At 46.3% G+C, this 24983-nt stretch overlaps 1 protein-coding gene across 1 annotated transcript in view; it reads left to right on the top strand.

Annotated features, from left to right (window-relative positions):
* FRMD4A (FERM domain containing 4A) overlaps positions 1-24983 on the top strand; it is a 168392-nt gene that overhangs the window by 59319 nt on the left and 84090 nt on the right. Inside the window, 2 exon segments of the mRNA XM_032221900.1 lie at positions 24486-24540; positions 24543-24579. Of these exon segments, the coding sequence (XP_032077791.1) occupies positions 24486-24540; positions 24543-24579 (92 nt within the window).

Raw genomic sequence — 24983 nt, 5'->3', positions numbered from 1 at the left:
TTTCCAAAGCCCCAGAAGTCAGGACAAGAAACAATGGATGGAAACTAACCAAGGAGAGAAGCAACTTAGAACTAAGGAGAAATTTCCTGACAGTGAGGACAATTCGCCAGTGGAACAACTTGCCTCCAGAAGTTGTTTGAAGTTTGAAGTTTTATTTTATTTATATGCCGCCCTATTCCCTATAGGGACTCAGGGCGGCGAACAACTCAAACGGGAAAGGGAACATACAAATACAAGACAGGCATTTAAAATAACCAACAACCACACCTGTCGAGAGGGGAAGGGAGCTCATCAACCCCAGGCCTGCCGACACAGCCAGGTTTTAACGGCTTTTCGGAAGGCCTGGAGAGAGGTGAGGGTCCTCTCCGCAGGGAGTTCGTTCCAAAGGGCCGGAGCTGCTACAGAGAAGGCCCTCCCCCGGGTCGTAGCCAGATGGCATTGGCTAGTAGACGGAACTCGGAGGAGGCCAACCCTGTGAGATCTGATGGGTCTTTGGGAGGTAATTGGCAGCAGGCGGTCTCTCAAGTACCCAGGTCCAATACCATGAAGGGCTTTATAAGTTACGACTAGCACTTTGAAGCGTATCCGGAGACTGATCGGTAACCAGTGCAGCTCGCGGAGGATAGGTGTAACGTGGGTGTACCGAGGTGCACCCACAATCGCTCGCGCGGCTGCATTCTGGACAAGTTGAAGTTGTAAATGCTCCAACGCTGGAAGTCTTTAAGAAGAGACTGGACAGTCATTTGTCTGCAATGGTATAGGATCTCCTGCTTGAGCAGGGGGTTGGACTAGAAGACCTTCAAGGTTCCTTCCATCTCTATTATGATTCATTCGGTCAGAACTGAAGAAGCTTCTTGGAGGAGAAGCGAATCGTCTTCGAGGAAAAAGAAGTCCAGGTTGCCTTTTGAAAAAAGCACCTTTGGGACAATCATGGCCTGGATGACTGAGAACTTTCATAGATATCACACATGATGCCATCAGTGGCAAGTGGCAAATATTGAATACTGGTTTGGGCTCGCTCCCTTTTTATGCTTGCACATGTGCAGAAGCATCCAGGCAATGAGCGGGCCTCCCGCCACTGGTTTGGCTGAACCAGGCCAAACCGGACGCAACCCACCACTGATGCCACTGATGCCAATTATATAATTCCACCCCTGAATGTGATGTCATGATTTTTATTTCCCTCTCTGGAAGTCCAGAGAAAACTGATTTAGATGAGAGTTTAAAACCGAAGGAGGGAGAACATAATATCCCATTTAAGTCTCAAGCATCAGATTCATCCATCGGGAAATGCATTTGTTCCATTGGAACAAATCTAAATTGAATCTGATTTTATGTGTATTAATATGCAGGATGTATATGTTTTGCCCCGTAAAATAACCCTGTTTTATATGGTTCCACCACAAAACCGCGGTGGAATAAAGCGCGCTCGACGAAAGCGCGTACCTGACGTCATCACAGTGCGACGAAAACATCACGCTGTGAGCGGTAAAGTTAAAATTAACGCGAAAACCTTACCCTAACCCCCCCAAACCTAACCCTAAACCTAACCCTTAACCTAACCCTAAACCTAACGCTAACCCTTAACCTAACCCTAAACCTAAACCTAACCCTTACCTTTACGTGAATCGGCTTGCTTTCAAAGCGCTTTTTAAAGCGCCCTTTTTTCTCCGCGGTCGTATTTGTCGCGCTGCTGATGATGTCAGGTACGCGCTTTAATTGGGCGCGCTTTAGTGGACCGGTTTTGTCGTGCCACGGTTTTGGTTCCACCTTGTCGTGCCACGGTTTTATATAGGTTTTATGGATGCATATTAAGACTATTTCTGTGTTTTCTTTGCTGGGCATTGCAAAAAAATAATAATGGGATTTGGGGGTGGTTCCTAGCTTTCCCAATAGCAAGATTGGGAAAGAGAATGAACTCTGCCTTCTCTTCATTTGCATTATTTACTTTAATTTGGATTGGATTAATTTTTCAGCCTTATTTCATCTCGGGGTGTGATTTGTCTTACTGCGGCAAACCACCATCCACTTTCAGATAAGTAGTAAGGCGGTGTGTCAGTTAATTACACCTTGGGCATTGCCTCCAGGTGTTCTCAGCGGAAAAAAAGGCATTCGGGAATAGTTCCCGAATATTCCTCCCCCCCCTCCCCATCTAGCAATTAGGTGGAGTTTATGCAAAGCAGATGCAAAATAAGATGTCCCTTTGTGGAAGGGGTCTAACACGCAGGTTGAAGAGATTCAGGAAATCCAATAATGGGAATTTCAGTGAAAAGAGCAGTCTGCCAAAACTCTTTCCAATTATCAAATCTGAATCTAATCGGATTGAACAGTTCAGTCGGAATCAGGGGTGGGTTTCAACCGGTTCGCGGCGGTCCCTGCGAACCGGTTGGTCGGCGAACCCAGAAGTAAGTAACTTCCAGGAACGGCGAAGGGCCCACCCGCCCGCCGCGCTCCTTACCCGGTTTTGACGAGTTCTGCGCTTCCACGCATGCGCAGGACGCTTACAGCGCCTGCGCGATCCTCCAGGAGCAGCTGGAGCATCGCACAGATGCTAGTACGCATGCGTGCACTGCGCGCGTGCACGAGGACGCTGCCGGCCCTGTTCCAACCGAACCAGTTGGAACGGGGTGAGAAACCCACCCTGGTCGGAATGATCAGCCCAATCGGGGAATTGTTTACTTTCTGTGAAGGCAGATGAAATATTAAAAAGGAACACGCACCTGTGAAGATTCTCCATCATCCTGGTCGTGGTTGTCCCAAAGGTGATTTTTTCCCCCCAAGATGCAACTAAACTTCCTAGTTTTTTCTTTGAGGACGTTTCGCTTCTTCTCCGAGAAGCTTCTTCCACTCTGATGGATGGTGCATCCTTTTAGAGGGTCGTTGAGGCCACTGAAGACTTCTCTGTGTCCTGAGTGGTGCAAATGGGGGGTGAAGCCGCCTTGGGACTGCTGAAAGGACCACCTTCTAGACTGGAGATAGATGAAGTTGCATTCCTCCCAACTTTGTTGAGAGAGGGGCAGTGGTCGGATTCAAATAATGTAACAACCGGTTCTCTGCCCTAATGACCAGCTGCGTAGGCGGGGCTCGTGGTCATGTGACCATGCGGGCGTGGCCAACTCAACGTCACTCACGTCGATGGGCGCGTCATCTTAGCTGTTACAATGCATTAAGGGTTAACCGGAAAGGCAGTTCTGTAAGCGAGGACAATAAAGATTTAATTTTTGTAATTTTTGTAATTTTAATAGATTTGTATGCCGCCCAATCCCGAAGGACTCCTAGAAACAACACCAGAATGTTTCCTTCCTGCCTTCCTTACAGGATTAGCCCTGTAAAGTGGGGGAAAACACAAAGGGGATTTCTTCCAACAACCGGTTCTCCGAACTGCTTAGAAAGTTAACAACCGGTTCTCCCGGATAGGTGTGAACCGGCTGAATCCCACCACTGGAGAGGGGTGTTCAATTTTGACAAAGAAGAGAGGGTGGGTCAACCTGTTCTCCAAGGCACCTGGGAGCAGGACAAGAAGCAGTGGGTGGAAGCTGGTTAAAGAGAGATCCAATCTAGAACTGAACAGACATTTTCTGATGGTGAGAACAATTAATCAATGGAAGTTGGAGTTCTGGGTGCCCCATCATTGGAGCTTTTCAAGAAGATTGGAACAACCATTTGACCAGCCCAGAATAATGTCTCCTGACTTCAGCAGGGAGGGGTGGACTAAAAGACCTCTAAAGTCACTTTGGTTCTGTGTTCTAAATTGTTTTTTAAGATTACTTTTGCTCTGATTCTGGAAATCATTCATAATTCTCCTAGTTGGCGATTTATACTCTGGTACCGGTTTATACTATGACACTCAGTGGCTAAGACACTGAGCTTGTGCCTCGAAAGGTCGGCGGTTCAAACCCCTAGCGCCGCATAACGGAGTGAGCTCCGTGACTTGTCCCAGCTTCTGCCAACCTAGCAGTTCGAAAGCACGTAAAAAAAATGCAAGTAGAAAAATAGGAACCACTTTTGGTGGGAAGGTAACAGCGTTCCGTGCGCCTTTGGCATTGAGTCATGCCAGCCACATGACCACGGAGACGTCTTCGGATAATGCTGGCTCTTCGGCTTTGAAACGGAGATGAGCACCGCCCCCTAGAGTCGGGAACGATCAGCACATATATGCAAGGGGAACTATCTTACCGGTAGTCATATCTATATTTAGCTTAAAGCTTAATAATGATTTTAGTGGGGGGTTTTAAGTGATACATTATGCTTCATAATTTCATAAGGATGTGTTGGAAAACTACAATCTCAATATTTTAGATTTCCTTCTTTCCTGGTTCATGTTTTGTTTACCTTTGTAGCCTTTAATCTTTTTCTGGGTCTATTATCTCTCTTCTTGCTTAATATTCTTCTCTTTAAAATATTTAATTAAAAAATATATAAAGCCCTGTAGCAAGACAAAAGGATCCAAAAGAAATCAAAATTTCATTTGGTTTAAACAAATCACTTTATAACGAACTGCACATTGCAGAAGAAAGAAGAAAAATAAGCAATGTGGAAATTGTAACAAAAGGAAGTGTTTGAACGAAGCAAAATATCCTTGGCACATATTCTGAGTTTCATAGAGATAGATAGCAGTTCTGCAGAAAGAATTTAGTGGGTTTAGCCATATTTCATTATAATGATCCATGGCTAATCTATATTAATAGCCGATTTGCTCATATATGGCTAATAACATCGGTTCAGTAGATAATTACAGCTGAAGCCTGTATTGTTAGTCTTAGCTACTGTAAGATTTCTGAATATTTCTTGAGGATTTCCTGTTGTTCTGATTGGTACATGTGCTGCCGTCCTGATTCATTGTAAAGCCTTGGGGGGGGACACAATTGCTTCCAAGTATTGTGTCTCCCTGGTTCCAGAGTTGTGGAGGATGGGAAGCGTGTGTTCAAAGCCCCAAAGATGACCTTGGAGAAATTGCGGTGACAGTGACAAAATATGACGAAGCCCTGGAAATAAAGAAAGCATTAGATAAGAAACTCAGGCTGACCCTGCCTTAGCTCCCTGGAGTTTAAGAGCACGGAAAAAGAAAGAAATACAGATTTTTTTCTCTCTCTCTCTAGGATTTTCTTACTATATCCTATAAAAATTCATTCATTCTTGAGTCTGGTTCCTGTTGACACATAGCAATAGCAGTTAAGCTTATATACCACTTCATAGGGCTTTCAGTCCTCTCTAAGCGGTTTACAGAGTCAGCATATCGCCCCCACAATCCGGGTCCTCATTTCACCCACCTCGGAAGGATGGAAGGCTGAGTCAACCCTGAGCAGGTGAGATTGGAACCGTCGTACTGCAGATAACAGTCAGCTGAAGTGGCCTGCAGTGCTGCACCCTAACCACTGCGCCACCTCGGCTCTTTTTAAGACCAAAAGATAATATACAACAATGAAATTCTCCCAGTGGGTGTGATCAAACCAATGAGAGTCTCTTTTGTTTACAATCTTTTTTTTAAAAGCATTATTTTTTTCCGCTAGGATTTTCCCCACCTCTAAGGTGGTAATCTGGTAGAATTGTTCCAACTCATTCAGGATCTGTTCCACTTCTGACCATTTAAGAACTATAAAGAGAGTTGGAAGGGACCTTGGAGGTCTTCTAGCCCAACCCCCTGCTTAGGCAGGAAACCTATACCATTCCAGTTAAATGGTTGCTCAGTTCTCTTCTTAAAAGACTCCAGTGATAGAGGACCCACAACTTCTGGTGGCAACCTGTTCCATTGATTGCTTGTTCTCACTGTCGTGAAGTTTCTTCTTAATTCCAGATTGCTTCTCTCCTTGATTAGTTTCCTCCCATTGCTTCTTGTCCTGCCCTCAGGTGCTTTGGAGAATAGGTTGATCTACTCTTCTTTAGGACATTGCCTGCTGCCAGTGGTGGGATTCAAAATTTTTACTCCTGGTTCTGTGGGCGTGGCTTGGTGGGCGTGGCAGGGGGTGGATACTGCAAATACCCATTCCTCCCCCACTCCAAGTGAAGGATTTTACAAAATCCACATTCCCTCCCACTCCAGGGAAGGATAGTGCAAAATCCCCATTTCCTCCCCGCTCCAGAGGAAGGTTACTGCAAAATCCCCATTCCCTCCCCACTCCAGGGGAAGGAAACTGCAAAATCCCCATTCCCCCCACTCCAGGGGAAGGATACTGCAAAATCCCTATTCCCTCCCTCTCCAGAGGAAGGTTACTGCAAAATCCCCATTTGTTCCCCACTCCAAGGGGAGAATACTGCAAAATCCCCATTCCCTCCACATTCCAGGGGAAGGATACTGCAAAATCCCCATTCCCTCCCCACTCCAGGGGAAGGAAACTGCAAAATCCCCATTTCCTCCCATTCCAGAGGAAGGTTACTGCAAAATCCCCATTCCCTCCCCACTCCAGGGGAAGGAAACTGCAAAATCCCCATTCCCTCCCCACTCCAGGGGAAGGATACTGCAAAATCCCTATTCCCTCCCCTCTCCAGAGGAAGGTTACTGCAAAATCCCCATTTGTTCCCCACTCCAAGGGGAGAATACTGCAAAATCCCCATTCCCTCCACATTCCAGGGGAAGGATACTGCAAAATCCCCATTCCCTCCCCACTCCAGGGGAAGGAAACTGCAAAATCCCTATTCCCTCCCCACTCCAGGGGAAGGATACTGCAAAATCCATTCCCTCCCCACTCCAGGGGAAGGAAACTGCAAAATCCCTATTCCCTCCCCACTCCAGGGGAAGGACTGCAAAATCCCTATTCCCTCCCCTCTCCAGAGGAAGGTTACTGCAAAATCCCCATTTGTTCCCCACTCCAGGGGGAGAATACTGCAAATCCCCATTCCCTCCCCACTCAGGGAAGGATAAGCAAAATCCCCATCCCTCCCCACTCCAGGGAAGGATACTGCAAAATCCCCATTTCCCTCCCCACTCCAGGGGAAGGATACTGCAAAATCCCTATTCCCTCCCCTCTCCAGAGGAAGGTTACTGCAAAATCCCCATTTGTTCCCCACTCCAGGGGGAGAATACTGCAAAATCCCATTCCCTCCCCACTCCAGGGAAGGAAACTGCAAAATCCCTATTCCCTCCCCACTCCAGGGGAAGGATACTGCAAAATCTCCATTCCCTCCCCACTCCAGGGGAAGGAAACTGCAAAATCCCTATTCCCTCCCCTCTCCAGAGGAAGGTTACTGCAAAATCCCCATTTGTTCCCCACTCCAAGGGGAGAATACTGCAAATCCCCATTCCCTCCACATTCCAGGGGAAGGATACTGCAAATCCCCATTCCCTCCCCACTCCAGGGGAAGGAAACTGCAAAATCCCTATTCCCTCCCCACTCCAGGGGAAGGATACTGCAAATCTCCATTCCTCCCCACTCCAGGGGAAGGAAACTGCAAAATCCCTATTCCCTCCCCACTCCAGAGGAAGGTTACTGCAAAATCCCCATTCCCTCCCACTCCAGGGGAAGGAAACTGCAAAATCCCTATTCCCTCCCCACTCCAGGGGAAGGATACTGCAAAATCTCCATTCCCTCCCCACTCCAGGGAAGGAAACTGCAAAATCCCTATTCCCCTCTCCAGAGGAAGGTTACTGCAAAATCCCCATTGTTCCCCACTCCAGGGGGAGAATACTGCAATTCCCCATTCCCTCCCCACTCCAGGGGAAGAATAATGCAAAATCCCCAATTCCTTCCGATCAGCTGGGATCTGGGAGGCAGAGAATAGAAGGGGGCGGGGCCAGCCAGAGGTGGTATTTGCCGGTTCTCCGAACACTCAAAATTTCCACTAACCGGTTCTCCAGAACTGGTCAGAACCTGCTGAATGCCACCTCTGCCTAGTGCATCTTGCTGGATAGATTATTGCAATAACCTGAAAGGCTTCTATGAATTCAGAGAAAGATACTCCAGAGTTATGCGCTTATGCCAGTTTATTTGCATAGTTCGTTTTGAGGCTCAAGAAAACCCTTAGGGAGCAAATATCTGAAGGGGCACCTTCACACAGCTGCGTATCCAGGCCTCCTACATTATCCTGTCCAAGGCTGTCCTTAGCGATTACGTCTGATAAGAAAGGGGAAATGCTTCTTAACAGCAGCAGTTGCAGTTATAAAATCCTGCGCTTTGTAATTCTTCATTGTCATTTGGTTTTTTTTTTCCCCAGTTCCCAAGTAATAGAGAAAAAACATTTACCACCGTTTTGGAGCAATAGCAATAGCAATAGCAGTAGACTTATATACCGCTTCATAGGGCTTTCAGCCCTCTCTAAGCGGTTTACAGAGAGTCAGTATTGCCCCCAACAATCTGGGTCCTCATTTTACCCACCTCGGAAGGATGGAAGGCTGAGTCACCCTGAGCCGGTGAGATTTGAACCGCTGACCTGCTGATCTAGCAGTAGCCTGCAGTGCTGCATTTAACCACTGCGCCACCTTGGCTCTAGGTGATGTATTTTGTTTTCTGGGAGAACCAAGAACCTGCTGCAAGTAGAAACGATATTTCAGACCCTTATTGACAAGAGCGTAGAGTTAGGCCACCGGATGTAATTTTCCCACCCTACCTTGGCCATGGCTGATTGGCAGGGCCGTGTTCTGGGCTATGTGGTTTAAAATGGACTTTGAGGAACTGGAGAGATTTTTCAGGGGAGGCCCTGCAGGTAGAGCAGGAGGCTGGGAAGTGAAGAGGAAAATATGGGTATGTTCGGCCTGAGGAAGAGTAGACCGAGAGAAGATACAAGAGAAAGTATCTACAAGGCAGAACGTTGTCACGACCAAGAGCAGACCCCCAAACCAGTGAGTTGGAAATACAGGGAAGAAAGTGTTGTGATCCGCCAGTGGCCATCGGAGCTGGCGGCAGATTCACACAGTCAGGAGGTTGGGGAGGAACTGGGCCAGTCCTGGAGTCTGGGGAAGGCCGATGAGGGCTCTGTGTCGGAGGCAGAGAGGGGCCAGGGCCATCTGGGAGTTATCAGCTGCCTTCAGACATCAGTGAGGCAGAAGAACAGCTGGAGCCTTCCCAGTGTGCCCATGCACAGAGTTGCCAGACGAAGGGAACAGCTAAAGAATAGGATCAACTTGGGAGTGAAGCCACAGGTGGACGGTGAATGGCCCCTCCCAGAGGAACTAAAAGAGGAGCGGAAGGGGAGTGGAGTTTGCAGGAGACAATTAGTTCATTCCTGCATTCTTGCCAAGTATTGCAGCATCTGAAAGAGATCGGCCTGGCCACAAGACTGAGAAAGGTCGGTAATTGTGACCTCTCTTGAAAGACTGTGGGAGAGAAAGGCTTTGTTGGAGGGGAATCCACTGTCAGTGAAATAAACGGGTTTATCGGGATGAGGACTCGGCTTGGTGCCGCTGGGGAAGCCTCGGTCAGAACAGAAAGGGACATACAACTGGTCACACTTACGTCCGTTGCATCAACCCCAAGCTCATGTGATCAAAATTGGGGCACTCAGCAACCAACGTGCTCAGGAAGTCCTCAACTTACAACAGTTTATTTCGTTGCAAGTTCCGACTTTATTTAGGGATCGTTCAGAGTTACGACGGCACAACAAAAAAGTGACTTATGACTGTTTTTCACCGTTAAGACCTTTGTAGCAACCCCATGGTCAGGTGATCAAAATTCAGAGATTGGCAACTGGCATGTACCTATGACGGTTTCAGTGTCCCGGGGTCAGGTGATCCCCTTTTGCGACCAGCGATGTCGGATTCGCTTAACGACCGTGTGACTAACTCAGCAATTGCAGGGGCTCCCTTCACAATTGTGGCAATAACGGTTCATCAGACGGGGCAAAATCCCCTTAGCAAATGCCTCGCTTAGCAACGTTAGAAATACTGTGCTCTATTGTGATCATAAGCCGAGGACTGCCTGCATTTACGACGGATGTGGCACCCCAGGCTCTGTCATCTCCATTTGCAACCTTCCCAGCCGGCTTTTGACAAGGAAACTCGATGCAAGAAACCCGTCAGACTGGGTGTGACTCACTCTATGTCCACCTTGCTTAGCAACGGAAACTCCTAATTGGGGCACTAAGATGAAGGCTTATCTGTGCGCAATTAGAATTCCTTCCAAATTTTGCTTTCTTTTTAGCCTGAAAGATTTTTATAAACAGAAGGACTCTCCTCGTTAACAGTTCGCCCGCAGACGATGCCGTTTTACGGGGTAATTCCACTTTAAAAAGACACAACCTGTGTGTGCAGGGAAACAAAGGAAATTGCATTGGAGCATCAGTGAAATCCGCAACCGTCTCTCTAATATATCACCGAGTATCTGTTATATTAGCCGCGTTTGGAAAGCCTTTTGGCAAAGCAGCTTCGGCAGGGAGACAAATCAAATTGACATTAACCGGGGTGAGAAGCCGGCGTTTCTAGCCAAGATGATAAAACCCGGAGACCTGCTGTGAAATAACCCCGGTGTTTCTGGAAAAGATTCCTATTATAACTTCAATTTACTTTCCAGAGCTGAAAATAGCCCCCTTCCCCTTTTCCCTGACAGGAACCTTAATTAAAACAGCTTGTAAACTACAGAAAAGTGTGATTCCGCTTTCTGCTTTCCCCCATATTTGCTTTCTTCTGCAGCCAGATGGTCCAAATATTCCTTTCTGGGTGCACTTAAGTTGATTTTCGGAGCCTTATAAACTCTCGGGCGTCTTACACACACACAAACAACACACACATACACGAAAGCCTGGGGGATTTTGGGTTTTCTCTGCTACGAATTCTTTGCCGCCGTCTCTAGTCCTATAAAGCTTTTTTTCCTCCTCCCCCCCCCACACAATGTTTCTTCAGCTGGGGGCCATAATGAAAAAGGAGCCTTAAAACGCAGCGCATAAATCTTCTCTAAATAACCAGCCGTGGAAACTTGAGCATCTATTTCCCCCACCGTTGCCAAGGCTGCCATTTGCAATTTAGCATCGCTCAAACGGAGTCCTTGGAGCTTTGCGGAATCCAGAACCCCCCCCCCCATTTAGTTAAACTTTCTTCCCTCTGATCCATTGGTGGGTTGGGGGGGGGGTGTTTGGCTTCGGTAAGTCCTCGATGTATAACCACAATTGAGCCCCTCACTTTCCATCGGCTCAGCGCGACAAGTTGCGAAATGGGCTTTGCTGCGTTTCGCCCCCTTTTCTCGCCACCGTTGTTAAGGGGGTTACTGCCGTTGTTCAGTGAGTCGCACAGGTCGTGAAGTGAATCTGGCTCCCCTCCCCCTTTTGACTCGACTCGTGGGAAGGTCGCGAAAGGGGACAGTGCAACCGCCGTAAGTATGAATCTTGCCAAGTGTCACGTGACCACGCGGAAGCTGCTGCAGTTGTAAATGTGAAAAAATGTCCATGAATATTTTTTCCCTGTGCCGTTGTAACTTTGAACAGTCACTGAATGAACCGTTGTGAGTTGAGAACCGCCTGTACCCACACACCAGGGGTGGATTCCTAGCAGTTCGGCTGAGTAGATAGTAACTCAGGCAGCCACGGCCCCGAACCAGCTGTATGGCACCGCCATCTTGTTTTTTAATTTATTTTATTTTTTAATACTGTGCATCATAGGTGGGTTCCTACCAGTTCGCACCTATTCGGTAGAACCGGTTCATCAATTACCGAACCGGTTAGAAGAGGTTCCACCAGTGGACCCGGAAAGCAGGCCACACCTACAGAAGAGGTTCCAAATTTTTTGAAACCCACCACTGTCACACACACACACACACACAGAGACAGGACACAGAGAGAGAGAAAGAAGAAAGAAAAAATAAAGAAAAAAGAAAAAGAGTGAGAGAGAGAGATGAAAGAAAAAAGGGACAGAGAGACAAAAGGAAGGAGAGAGAGAGAGAGAGAGAGAGAGAGAGAGAGAGAACACGGCCGGCAAGCCACTCCCACCAAGTCACATGCTCGGCAAGCCACTCCCACAAAGGAGGCCACACACAGAGTAGGTTCCAAAAATTTTGAAACCCACCACTGCTGTGCATGGACACATCAATTGTCTGTGCGAAGTGCGTCCCTGAGCGAACCAGCAGCAACAGAAGCCAGAAGCCCCCCCCCCCACCCACTGCCAGGAGACAAGACAGGGAAAATGCCTCTGTGGGTCATTATTTGCCCCCATACAAGATGTAGAATAGGGGTCTCCAACCTTGCCCACTTTTAAGACTTGGGAGCTTCAACTCCCAGAATTCTCAGCCAGCAAAACTGAACATCTGCCGTTCAGAATATTTGCCGAACGAAACTCCACATTGGTGACAGGAAGGGCATCCGGCCAGCAAAGCTGGCTGAGGAATTCTGGGAATTGAACTCCACAAGTCTTAAAGTTGCCATGGGTTGGAGACACACACACCACCCCCAGATCTAGCATGTCGACGGCAGGGGCTTTTCCTAACTGCTTGGACTCAGAACAGAGTCACTGCTAAAAATACGGGGGTATTGCATGGTCCCATTGTGAGGGAGCGGAGATGGTCCCTCAGTTCATTCCCCCATCTTTGCCCTCACAAAGAGCCCCTTCAGAACAACTGGCTGTAAACAGATTAGATAATCCCTCTCCGACTCATCCAGCTGTGTGACCACCACCCATCGGAATGTCTTGAGGGGGTCAAACCTTTTGGTTCTTCGGTCGCACACAGACTGTGCTTTCTGCGGAGTGACTGGCCTGTGTGTCCTTAGATTGAGCCATGCCAGAACTCCAGTTAATCCTGCTCAAATGAGGGGACCCAGAGAGAGAAAGAGGGACAGACAGACCGTCTTTGGGTAGGGAAATATATTCTTCCATTGAGCTAATCCAGGAGAGGGGAGCAGAAGGAAGGCCCAGGAATCACAAGTCTCGCCATAAGAATTCTTCTCAGCTTCTCCGGTGGAGGGAACAAAATGTTCAGCCTCTTTAGACCAGGGGTGGGTTTCTCGCCCCGTTCCAACCGGTTCGGTTGGAATGGGGCCGGCGGCGTCCTCGTGCACGCGCGCGGCGCACACATGCGTACTAGCGTCTGTGCGATGCTTCAGCTGCTCCCGGAGGATCGCGCAGGCGCTGTATGTGTCCTGCGCATGCGTGGAAGCGCAGAACTCGTCAAAACCGGGTAAGGAACGCGGGCGGGTGGGTGGGCCCTTCGCCGTTCCCAGAAGTTACTTACTTCCGGGTTCGCCGACCAACCGGTTCGCGAGGACCGCCACGAACCGGTTGAAACCTACCCCTGCTTTAGACAGATAGACAGATAGACATAGAGGATAGAGGATAGATAGATACAGATAGGTGGATGGATGGGTAAATAGAAGATAGAAAGAAAGATAGATAGATGATAGATAGAGATAGATAGATAGAGATAGATAGATGATAGATAGATAGATAGATAGATAGATAGATAGATAGATAGATAGATAGATAGATAGATAGATGATAGATAGATAGATAGATAGATGGTAGGTAGGTAGGTAGGTAGGTAGGTAGGTAGGTAGGTAGGTAGATAGATAGATAGATAGATAGATAGATAGATAGATAGATAGATAGATAGAGATAGATAGATAGATAGATAGATAGATAGATAGATAGATAGATAGATAGATAGATAGATGATAGATATGGATGAATATAGGTCTTGGCGTATTCAGGTCTTTCCCCATGTAAGATTGAGAGTATGGCGACGTTTTGACAAGGTCCCACTCGCCATCTTCAGGCTGGTGTCTTCGTCTTCGTGCTTGTGTGAGCAAAGCGTGATCGGAGCTGCCGTCTTTTCAATACTGGTGGGGGGGTGTGTGGAGTGCTGGCTCTGTTGCTGTAAGCGGATTGGTTGCTGTGTTGTAACATCTTGATTACTTGATGGAGTTGATGTTTGCAGATTAGTCGGCTGTTTCGTAACATCCTGTGTGGCGGAGGTACTGGCTGTGTGCCTATTGTTCTTTTGTGTTGTAACGACCTGGTTAATGGGCTGTGATGACATCCTGAGCTCTAGTGTAGTGATATCCTGAGTCCTGTGCTGCAACCTCCTGGAGGGTTGCGTTGGCTGCGTTGTAACATCCTGAGCCTTGCCTTGTAGCCTCCTGAGTTCTGTGATGTAACGTCCTGAGCAGATGGCTGTGATGTAACATCCGGGGCTTTGGTTTGGCTCCGAGTTTGCGGTCTGGCCATGTGTTCATGGCGTGTGTCAGTTTGCTTGTGTGGGGGTCGGAGTGGGGGTGCAGCAGTTGGTGATGCCGCCGTGGTTTGGCTTCTGGATGATGGTTGCATTTGGTCTATGGGATGGGTTTGGGTTTGAGTCTGGTGAGGGTGACTGTGGTTGCGTCCTGTGTTGTTCTGGGTCCGGTGTCGGTTTTTGTGGCTGGACTCATTTGTTGACGAGGGCTGGTTTCCAGATGTCTGGTAGGTGGGAGGTATTGTCACGTTTATTCATGTTGTGGGGGTTTTTCTATTTCGACGGCTTCCATAATTATAAGGTCTCCTGCTTGAGCGGGGGTTGGACTAGAAGACCTCCGAGGCCCCTTCCAACTCTGCTATACTGTTAAGGAATTGTGTTGCCTTGTATCAATTCTGTTTTTTTGGTAACCTAGAAAGCTGCGCATGGGAATTGATTTTGAGAGGTAGATCTATGGCAGGTTTCAAGTGTGGGCAGTTGAAGAAGGAGAAAAGGATGTTCATAGAAACTCAGAAGAATGTTCCCCCTCTGTTTGGAGAACCCATTTAACTGTCCCGGGAGCTAATTTATACCACTTCCTTTCAATAGCTATTTGGCTAATGTATGCCATATGTTAATACCTTTCTTCCCCGTGATTTGTGGAGCTCTTGCCATTCCCTTTTCGTCCCGTAACCTAGAAATTTGGCACAGGCTGGACAGATTTATCTGCCTCTGTCGACATAAATCATGAAGGCCAACCTTTTTGGTCATTGACAAAGGGCTCCTAGACCCAGCGAGATTCAGCTCCACCTTCTCAAAAGTCTTTGAGCTGTCAAGATGGCCTTTCACCAAGAAGGTTTGTGCATCTCCTACCTTGGGAAGAACTCAAGATGTGTAATGTGGGAGCAAGCCAGTAGGAGAGAGGGAGGCAGGGTTGATGGGGGGAAAGCCATGGAGGTGAGCAAGCAGCAATCTTGGGAGGGAAGCAGCTGTTTTTAAGAGAAGGGAAGGAGGTGCTGTGATAGATGATAGATAGATAGATGATAGATAGATAGATAGATAGATAGATAGATAGAGAGATAGATGATAGATAGATAGATAAGATAGATAGATATGATAGATAGATAGATAGATAGATAGATAGATAGATAGATAAGATAGATAGATAGATAGATAGATAGAAGATAGATAGATAGATAGATAGATAGATAGATAGATAGATAGATAGATAGATAGATAGAAGATAGATAGATAGATGATAGATAGATAGATAGATAGATAAAGATAGATAGATAGATAGATAGATAGATAGATAGATAGAGATAGATAGATAGATAGATAATAGAAGAGAGAGAGGGATGGATGGATGGAGAGAGAGAGAGAAGAAAGAAGAGAGAGAGATGGATGGAGGATAAATAGAAGATAAATAACAGATAGGTAGAAGAGAGAGATGGATGGATGGATGGATGGATAGATAGATAGATGATAGATAGATAGATAGATAGATTGATGAGAGATAGATGAGGGAGACAAAGAAAGAAGAGGAGTGAGTTAAGAAAAGAAAGGAAGGAAAGGAGGAAAGAAGGGAGAGGAGGAAGAAAGGAAATGGAGAGGCAGAGAAGGGGAAGAAAGGAAGGAGGAAGAAAGAGAAAGAAGAAAAAGAAAGAAAGAAAGAAAAAGAAAGAAGAAAGAAAGAAAGAAAGAAAGAAAGAAGAAAGAAAGAAAAAGAAAGAAGAAAGAAAAAAAAAATATGTTTTTTCCATCTGGCCATGTGTGTCGCTTATGAAGCAGAGTCAAGGGCCTGCCAGGGGAAGCCATCTGGATGGTGTGCCTCATAAAACAGGAAGGCTTATATATACAGGAATGAATGGAGGCTCCCTCTTAACAGGAGAGGCCAGAGGTGGGCCATGAGGGCCACTGATTCCCGGGAAGGAAATGAGTCATCCAGCAGCCTCCCGTTCCCACCCGGGGCCTCCTTTGCACAGGAGTTGACGCCGATGGCCAACGAAGGCGCAGATTTCAAACTGCCCCCTTCCAGGGCGGAGGGATCCCTCTCCTCCTGTTTAAAAAGGCAGCCAGGCAAATCTTCTGGCATCTCCACAAGCTTGGTCTTCAAGTCACAGAGACTCTCAGTGATGATATGGAGCTACATGCTCTGCTTAATTACTATCCTAGGATGCCCTCAATCTTAAACCCTCTAGGCCAGTGTTTCTCAACCTTGTCAACTTGAAGATATCTGGACTTCAACTCCCAGAATTCCTCAGCCAGCCAGTGTTTCTCAACCTTGTCAACTTGAAGATGTCTGGACTTCAACTCCCAGAATTCCTCAGCCAGCCAGTGTTTCTCAACCTTGTCAACTTGAAGATGTCTGGACTTCAACTCCCAGAATTCCTCAGCCAGCGAATGCTGGCTGAGGAATTCTGGGAGTTGAAGTCCAGACATCTTCAAGTTGACAAGATTGAGAAACACTGCTCTAGGCTATCCTGCCTTGACTGCCCAACTCCACTCCTCACAGTGGACTCGGTTGAAACTTCTCACAAAACCTGCCTCTCCAAATCTTCACCAACATCCTGATGTGCGCCAACATCCTTGCTGAATCGCAAGAATCCCAAACTTCTATAAGGGAAAGGCATTTTTCCTGGGGCATTTCTGTCTGTGTGGGCATCCGAGCCGAAGAAATAAATCACCTAAAAGCCAACAGATCAAAACCACAAAGGAAACTGAGGGAACTTGCTCGTTATCTCTGTTTCTGATGTCTCCGGTGGTCAATCAAATCAACCCGAGACATGAGAACCGGAGAACCAACTGGAATCTATTATTTGGTTTTCAGGGTTTTCAGCATGAGGTTGGAAGTCCATTTGGATGAGTTTGTCCACTTGGTCAATCAGGAATATTTTTTAGTATAACAGGTCATTTTCCCAAGGTATCTTCTGAGCTCCTTGATTGTCCAGTGATGGTGAAGTCCCCCTTGGGAGAGAGAGCACCTGTGTTGGTGTCCTTGGATGCAGAGGGGAGAAGATGACATGGGGAAAGGGATGGTTGGATGGATACTCATAGGGATAAGATACCCAGCAGGTTTTGCTGTCTTGTCTCTCCACACTCTCTACCTTCCAAAGAAGAAGGAGAGGACCTCTTTGTGGTCATACTTTCTCACCCATCATCAGAAGGCTTAGAATAGAATAACATAGTTGCATGAAACTCTTCTAGTCCAACTAGGTAGGAAACCCTACACCACTTCAGAAAAATGGGTGTCCCATCTCTTCTTAAAAACCTCCAGTGTTGGAGCATTTACAACTTCCGGAGGCAAGTTGTTCCACTGATTTAATTGTTCCAACTGTCAGGAAATTTCTCCTTAGTTCTTAGTTGCTTCTCTCCTTGATTAATTTCCACCCATTGCTTCTTGTCCTACCTTCTGGTGCTTTGGAGAATAGCTTGACTCCCTCTTCTTTGTGGCAACCCTTCAAATATTGGAAGACTGCTACCATGTCTCCCCTAGTCCTTCTTTTCATTAAACTAGACATACCAGTTCCTGCAAATGTTCTTCATATGTTTTAGCCTCCAGTGCCCTAATCCTCTTTCTTGCTCTTCTCTGCACTCTTTCCAGAGTCTCCACAACTTTTCTACATCGTGGCGACCAAAACTGGATGCTCTATTCCAAGTGTGGCCTTACCAAGGCATTATAAAGTGGTATTAACACTTCAGGTGATCTTGATTCTATCCCTCTGTTGATGCAGCCTAGAACTGTGTTGGCTTTTTTGGCAGCTGCTGCACACGGCTGGCTCCTATTTAAATGGTTGCCCGCTAGGACTCCAAGATCCTTCTCATAGTCACTACTATTGAGCAAGGTACCACCTATACTATACCTGTGCATTTCCTTTTTCTTGCCTAAACGTAGAACCTTACTTTTGATTCAGTAGGTTTTGTTCATCAGAAACGGAGCGTAGGGCCATAAGAGAGGACAGGTACTGTAGTTGCTGAAAATGTCTCTGATTCGGTCAATTGGCCATTTGAGCATCTTTCACGGAAGAAAGGGGACGTGGTGGCTCAGTGGCTAAGATGCTGAGCTTGTTGATCAGAAGGTCAGCAGTTTAGCGGTTCGAATCCCTAGCACAAGAGCCAAGGTGGGCGCAGTGGTTAAATGCGAGCACTGCAGGCTACTGCTAGATCTAGTAGGTCAGCGGTTCAAATCTCACCGGCTCAGGGTGACTCAGCCTTCCATCTTCCGAGGGGGTAAAATGAGGACCCAGATTGTTGGGGGGCAATATACTGACTCTCTGTAACCGCTTAGAGAGGCCTGAAAGGCCTATGAAGCGGTAATAAGTCTACTGCTATTGCTATATTGCACCGCGTAACGGATGTGAGCTTCCATTTCCTTGTCCCAGCTTTCTGCCAACCTATGCAGTTCGAAAGACTGTCAAAAATGCAAGTAGAAAAATAGGAAACTCACCTTTGGTGGGAAGGGATACAGCGTTCCGTGCACCTTCGGTGTTGAGTCACGCCGGGCCACATGACCACAGAGACATCTTTCGGACAGCGCTGGCTCTTCGGCTTTGAAATGGAAATGAGCACCGCCCCCCTAGTGTTGGGAAGACTAACACCTATGTTTGAGGGAAAACCTTACCCTTACCATCTTCTCTCATCTTCATTTCCAGTGCATCAGAGATACTAAAATTGCTTCTTCTTCACCACAAGGATCATCTTGGGATATTTTTGTCTGGGGAGTTTTTCATCCAGGTCATGGTTGTCTCAAAGATGCGTTTTACTAAAAACTAAGCATCTTGATTATTTTTTTGTTTCTGAAAATGTTTCACTTCTCTTTCCAAGAAACTTCTTCAATTCTGGAGTTCCAGTTGCCTTTTGGGAAAAGCACTTTGGGGGGGAGGAGGTTTGTGGGGGTTATTTGTTGTTTATTTTTGCTTCTGTCGATTCAGCAGTCTCTGAGCTTCTACTGATGTCCTCCAGAAGTATTAGAATTATAGTTCTTGCCGGTATTTTATTAACATGGCGCTGGAATAACAATAGGTTTAGAAGACTCACGATGGAGGCAACTGTTCTCCTAAATGTGGTTTAAGTTTTGCATTCCAAGAAATAGTGATGAAGTCAATGGTCTAAATGTTGAGTGGAGATTCTCATCCATCATGGTTGTCCTAAAGGTGCTTTTTTCAAAAGGCAACTGGACTTTGTCCACAGAGGTGGAGGGATACAACACTACCTATTTCCACAACGCAGTCCTTTCAGCAGCTCCACACCCTTTTTTGCTACTAGGGTGACCTGGAAACACAGATAAACCTGCCAAGGGGCACAATGACTCCCAGAGAGAGCACTAATAACCAGAGGATTGCAAGGAATATAAATCCTTCCATTCCTCACCATTCGGTCAGAGCTGAAGAAGCTTCCTGCATGAGAAGGGAAACAACTTCAAGGGAAACCAAAATCCAGTTGCCTTTTGAAAAAGCACTTTGGGGGTCAATGGTCCAAATTGTGTGTGAAATTCATTTAACCACAACGTCGTCTTCATTTTAGCCTAGACAGTCGACATCTTTCTTTTAACAATTAGCACTTGTAAAGTTTTCATTTCAAACATCCATTATGCCTTTTATGTCTGGCCTGTTAGGTGACCGCCTATGAGTGGGAATGGGGTTTGTTTTTTTTAATGTTCTTCCTTTGAATACTTTAGAGTTTACAGTCTTCAGAACAGACTGTTAAATAGCAACCTACTGGGATGATTGTAGGGCAGACAAGTTTGGCAGTAAACACGTTAGCTAACATTTGAAAGCCCTGACAAAATTAGCTGCAGAACAACTACAATCAAGTCAATAACAGATTGCATCATCATAACAGATTATCTGAATTATCGAAGTTTAAAGTACAGTTAAAAAATATATATACAGTGCTATCCTGGCTAACTAATTTCATCTTGTACAATGTCTTGATGAATTGTTATACATCAGATTAGATTAGATTAAATTAGATTAGATACATCTTTAGGCCACTGGTGTCATATATTTGCGACCAAGGTAAGCAATTTTGAAGTAGAGTCACTTGGGGGGCAGGAATCGGGACAAAACCTAGCAGCATCTTCAGTGACTCTTTTGAACACCTAACAACCTTATTTGTATTCCCAATTACATTTGCCCTATTTATTAGCAATAATAGAGCGTGAAAAATGAAAATTGTCTCCACTCATCGTATCCATCTGGAAGATTAGTGTGAAAGGAAAGCTCATGCTATGCAGGAACTCAACCTACAGGTCTCTAAAAAGAGTATCAGGGAAAAAGCCAAGTGTTGTGTTGTGTTGAGGTCCAGCTGGAAGTGGTATAGTACCTCCTGTCCTCTACCTGCCACCCCCAGCTATATAAATCATGCTCCCACTTACTAAAAGTAGCCCTATCTGTCAACGTAAGAAGTTTAGGAAAGTTGCACAGGGAATATATCAAGAGGGGACTCCTCCTTTTCTAGTGTTTTGTTGAGCTATGGTCCAAGTTATACTCCACCTTGTGAGCGGAAACATCAAGCTGTCATGGGGGAGAGAGATACATGCTGGAAGTCCTGGTCTTCTGCTCTCTTGGTCCAGAGGATCTAGAAGTGGTTCTGGTGGACTGGAGTGGAAAAATGACCTCTCCAGTTTTTTTAAATCTGGTCGCTTCGGAATAGGCCACCTTCGCTGGTGGGTTTCAAGGAGGCCTGTGATGTCTTATGACTCCAAGGACAAGAACGCAGTCATCTCTCCCCTTGAAGTTCCCTCCAGCTTCTGATCAAAGTCAAATAGGGAGGAGGAAGGAAGGTGATAATAGGTATGTAGATGAGGGATGAGAGAGAGAAATGACCACCACCCACCACCCCACGAATGCACGCACGTGACCCCAAAACCAGCTAGCTGGCGGGAGGCAATTAATATAAATAAACCCGGGCGACAGCTCGCGTGCCGCAGAGATGGCTCCAGGTGCCACCTGTGGCACACCGGTGCCATAGGTTTCCCACCATGGGTATAGAGCAGAGGTCAACCAACCAGTGGTCCATGGAGAAAATGTTGGTGGTCCGCAGTAAAATTATCCGCATTTTTTTTATTATGCACTAAATCAGTGTTTCTCAACCTTGGCAACTTGAAGATGTCTGGACTTCAACTCCAGAATTCCACAGCCAGCGAATGCGACATGCTGGCTGAGGGAATTCTGGGAGTTGAAGTCCAGACATCTTCAAGTTGCCAAGGTTGAGAAACCACTGCACTAAATACTGTTTATCTTTTTAAAAAAATTCATATCAGTTGTCCGCGGGATTTAAATTACGAATTAGTGGTTCCTGAGGTCCGAAAGGTTGGTGTAGGGAGATGACTTCCTCATTAATACAGGAGACCTCGAGTTAACTACCACAATTGAACCCCAGAAATTTAGGTTGCTAAGTGAAAATGTTTCTTAAGTGTGTTTTTACCCCGTTTTTACGACCTTTTCCTTGCCACCCGCGGTTACGTGGCTCCCCGCCATTTTTTAGTTAATACAGGTGTTATTTGGATCTGGCTTCCCGTGACTTGGCTCGTCAGAGCAAAAGGGGGGTTGCGTGTGACCCCAAGACGCAAGTCATAATATAAACCGGTGCTAAGTGTCTGACTTTGACGGTTGTAAGTGTGAAAAACGGTCTGTTTGAATGGTGTAAGTTGAGGACTTCCTGTGTCCATACGTTAGCCTGGGAAATCAAAGGGACATCTCTAAAGAAGAAGGGAGAAGGTATTTCCCTCCTGTTGCCAAGTCAACTCAAGGGAGACTTTTATTTCTGCACAATAGTGACAACTGGTTGCTAAACTCCATTGTTTCTTGAGTTAAAAGTGTGTCCTTCTAACTCAGAGATCCCCAACTTGACAACTTTAAGACTTGTGGACTTCAACTCCCAGAATTCTCCAGCTGGAGAATTCTGGGAGTTGAAGTCACAAGTCTTAAAGTTGCCACGTTTGGGGACCTCTGTTCTAATTTAATGATCAGTGGTAAGTATCTACAAGACCACTTAGATAACATTGATGTTAGGCCTGCAGCCATCTTTTCTTTTGGATCTTTGGCCTGCCACGCTTTCTATTATTCTGCTATGCATTTCCTATGGTGGGGAAAATGGGAGGTGGGATTGATGACATGTAGCCATAACAACATTCTTTCTAGAAAGTCAAGGTCATCCTTTGTCTCTGCACCTCTGCACCTGATCGGAACTGAGTGGGTGAAAACTGCCAGCATGGCAGTGGGAGATTGGACCATGGGATGGACTTGGGGGTGTGGGGGGCAAGATCTTGAACTTTCAACTGGGTGGAGAAACCGGGAAGCTTTCAGAATTGGGTTAATGTCCCAGATGTGCCAACATGGCCTCTCTTAATAAATTGGAACTTTGAGCAATACTTTTGCCTCGGACTCTGATTTACTTTGGATGCTATTTAGTTGAATTACCCACCAGGAAGTTCTTCAAATAACTTAGCCCCCCTTCAGCTAACCGCACTTTTCTTCTTCTTAACTTACTCATGTAGTAACTGTCAGAAGATAGTTTCCTCTAGAAATGGAGAGGATGCTCAGATATTTTCAAAATCTGCCCTGTCAGTCAACGAGAACCATCTGACTTTCATTGTGCACCTTGGTAGGGCCTGGCTGATGGAAATCTACTCTCAGTAACTATACACATTTTTGTATTGCAGTTCACTTACGCACTGGGGAGCTACGGTAAGCACGCTGGTAGTTTTGGACTGCAAATTCCCACAATCCCTTCCCATTGTCATACAGGTGTATTAGGTCATGGAAGCTGTCTTACCTCTGAGAGCATCAGCTGTGTATTCCTGTGGTAGAGTTAGGCTAGTCAAGGCCACGGGTGATGACGGTGATGGATTATCTACCTCTAAGGAAACCAGACCGCTATATTTCAAGAACCAGGTCCGTTCCTCGCGAGTAAAGTTTTGGTAAAGTGCAGATAGTCTACAAGTGGAATTTTCTGTCTCCAGTTTCTCTACCTTGTGTGGGAATTGTAGCTCCTCATTGGGGATGCATTTGGCCAAGTTATTCCCAGTCTACATTTATCTACTCAGTGTTTTAATAGGAATCCATTAATGTGAACTTATTCAAGTATTCAAGAAAATCATCCTAGCAAGAGAAGGCTGTCTTCCAAATATTTTGCCTCGTTTAGTCCTTCTCTCCAGTGGCTTTTCCTGGAATGTTTGGGTGTCGGCATTCCCTGGAATAGTTGAGTTTCTTCAAGGGAACAGCAATCAGTTAAAACAGATTGTTTGCTGCTTACTCATAGAGGCTGTGTGAGGCTTCAAAGAAACACCTGGTTGGACATGCTGATGGAGTTTCTCCATCATCCAGGTCATGGTTGTCCCAAAGGAGCTTTTTCAAGAGGCAAGTGGGCTTTCTTGGAAGACGTTTCGCTTCTCAGCCAAGAAGTTTTCTTCAGCTTCTTCTTCAAAGGGAGGTCTTCAGAGCTGAAGAGCTTCTCGGCTGAGAAGCGAAACGTCTTCCAAGAAAATCCAGAAAGTCCCCTTGACTCTTGGAAAATCCCCTTTGGGACACCTAGTTGGACCAAAGCTTCCATCCCAAAGCTTCTTTGAAGCAAAGCCCTGATTTGAAACGGGGGCCCCTCCTAACTTAAGACAGGCTCCTAGGGACGTGGAGGCCTTTTCCCGCTCTAGAGGCCAACCAAGTCAACTCAACCCCACTTCAATCTCCACTTCGAGGCACCAAGGTAGAAGGTAGGAAGGCAAAGCAGGAAGAAGGTATGAATTAAGGTGAGGTCTTCAAAGGCCACCTCTAACTCATAGCCAAAATTGAGTTAGTCCATAAGCAAGTATGGAAACCTACCTGATTCTTAGCACCACGTGAGGTCACCATACATTTTTTGATGTCCACCTAGTCAACCCAACCAGATACAAATGTCTGTGCAGGTAGATCAAAAAGCTACTTTTGTGGGGGGAATTAAGACTTTGGAGACGTGAAGGTGAAATTTGTTGGTAAAGCCCTACTTAGCTTTAGGGGTCCTTCCATTTACTACACCGGTTGGATGTTTCTCATTCAGGGGGCTACTAATTTTTGTGGGAGACGATCAGATGGCTCTCTCTCTCTCTCTCTCTCTCTCTCCGTCGCGCCTCTACACTTCATATCACATGTGCATGTGTTGTGCGCTGTGCACAGGCTTATGGTAGAACACCGAAATGTCATTCTGATGGCTTCTTGAGGAATGTGAAACACCAGGCATTGTGAGGTGCATGGCTCAAGCATTGCGGTCAATGAATGTCTCTGGGGGGCTCAAACCAATCTGTGTCATCAGCTCTGGCCAATGTCGCTGTCACTTGTGCGCATGTCCTGTTGAGTGGCCCCCACCGGAGGACAGAGTCACCCCCGTCCCTTGTTTTGAACCTCCCCCTTCCCCAGATGTCTGAGTGTCTTCTTTTTTGTCTCTTTCTTTCAGCCCAAACTTCTATCCAAGGAGCTGCTAGATCTGGTGGCCTCCCATTTCAACCTGAAAGAAAGGAATATTTCGGAATTGCCTTCACTGATGAGACGTAAGTGTCCAAGGGTCGAGGGGTCAACCGTTTGGAAGACCAAGGAAGGGTTTTCTTTCTGGAAAAATTGCTCTGTATTTTAACAGAGAGCAACGAGAATTGCATTTGCACAATATGGGAAAAAGGGAATTACCCAACAGATGAAAACATAATTTGGAAATATTGGATTACACAGAGATGGATAGACTGACATTGAAACTAAAAGATAAAGGAGGTACAGAGTATGATTTAACGTGGACTAGGTCTTATTAATGGTTAGAGAGAAGAGGTGGAAATTAGATGAAGGAAGAGCCAAGGTGGCGCAGTGGTTAAATGCAGCACTGCAGGGCTACTGCTAGATCAGCAGGTCAGCGGTTCAAATCTCACCGGCTCAGGGTTGACTCAGCCTTCCATCCTTCCGAGGT

Source organism: Thamnophis elegans, chromosome 7 (genome assembly GCF_009769535.1).
Source record: "Thamnophis elegans isolate rThaEle1 chromosome 7, rThaEle1.pri, whole genome shotgun sequence".
Classification (NCBI taxonomy): domain Eukaryota; kingdom Metazoa; phylum Chordata; class Lepidosauria; order Squamata; family Colubridae; genus Thamnophis; species Thamnophis elegans.
This window is presented reverse-complemented; position numbering and strand designations above follow the sequence as displayed.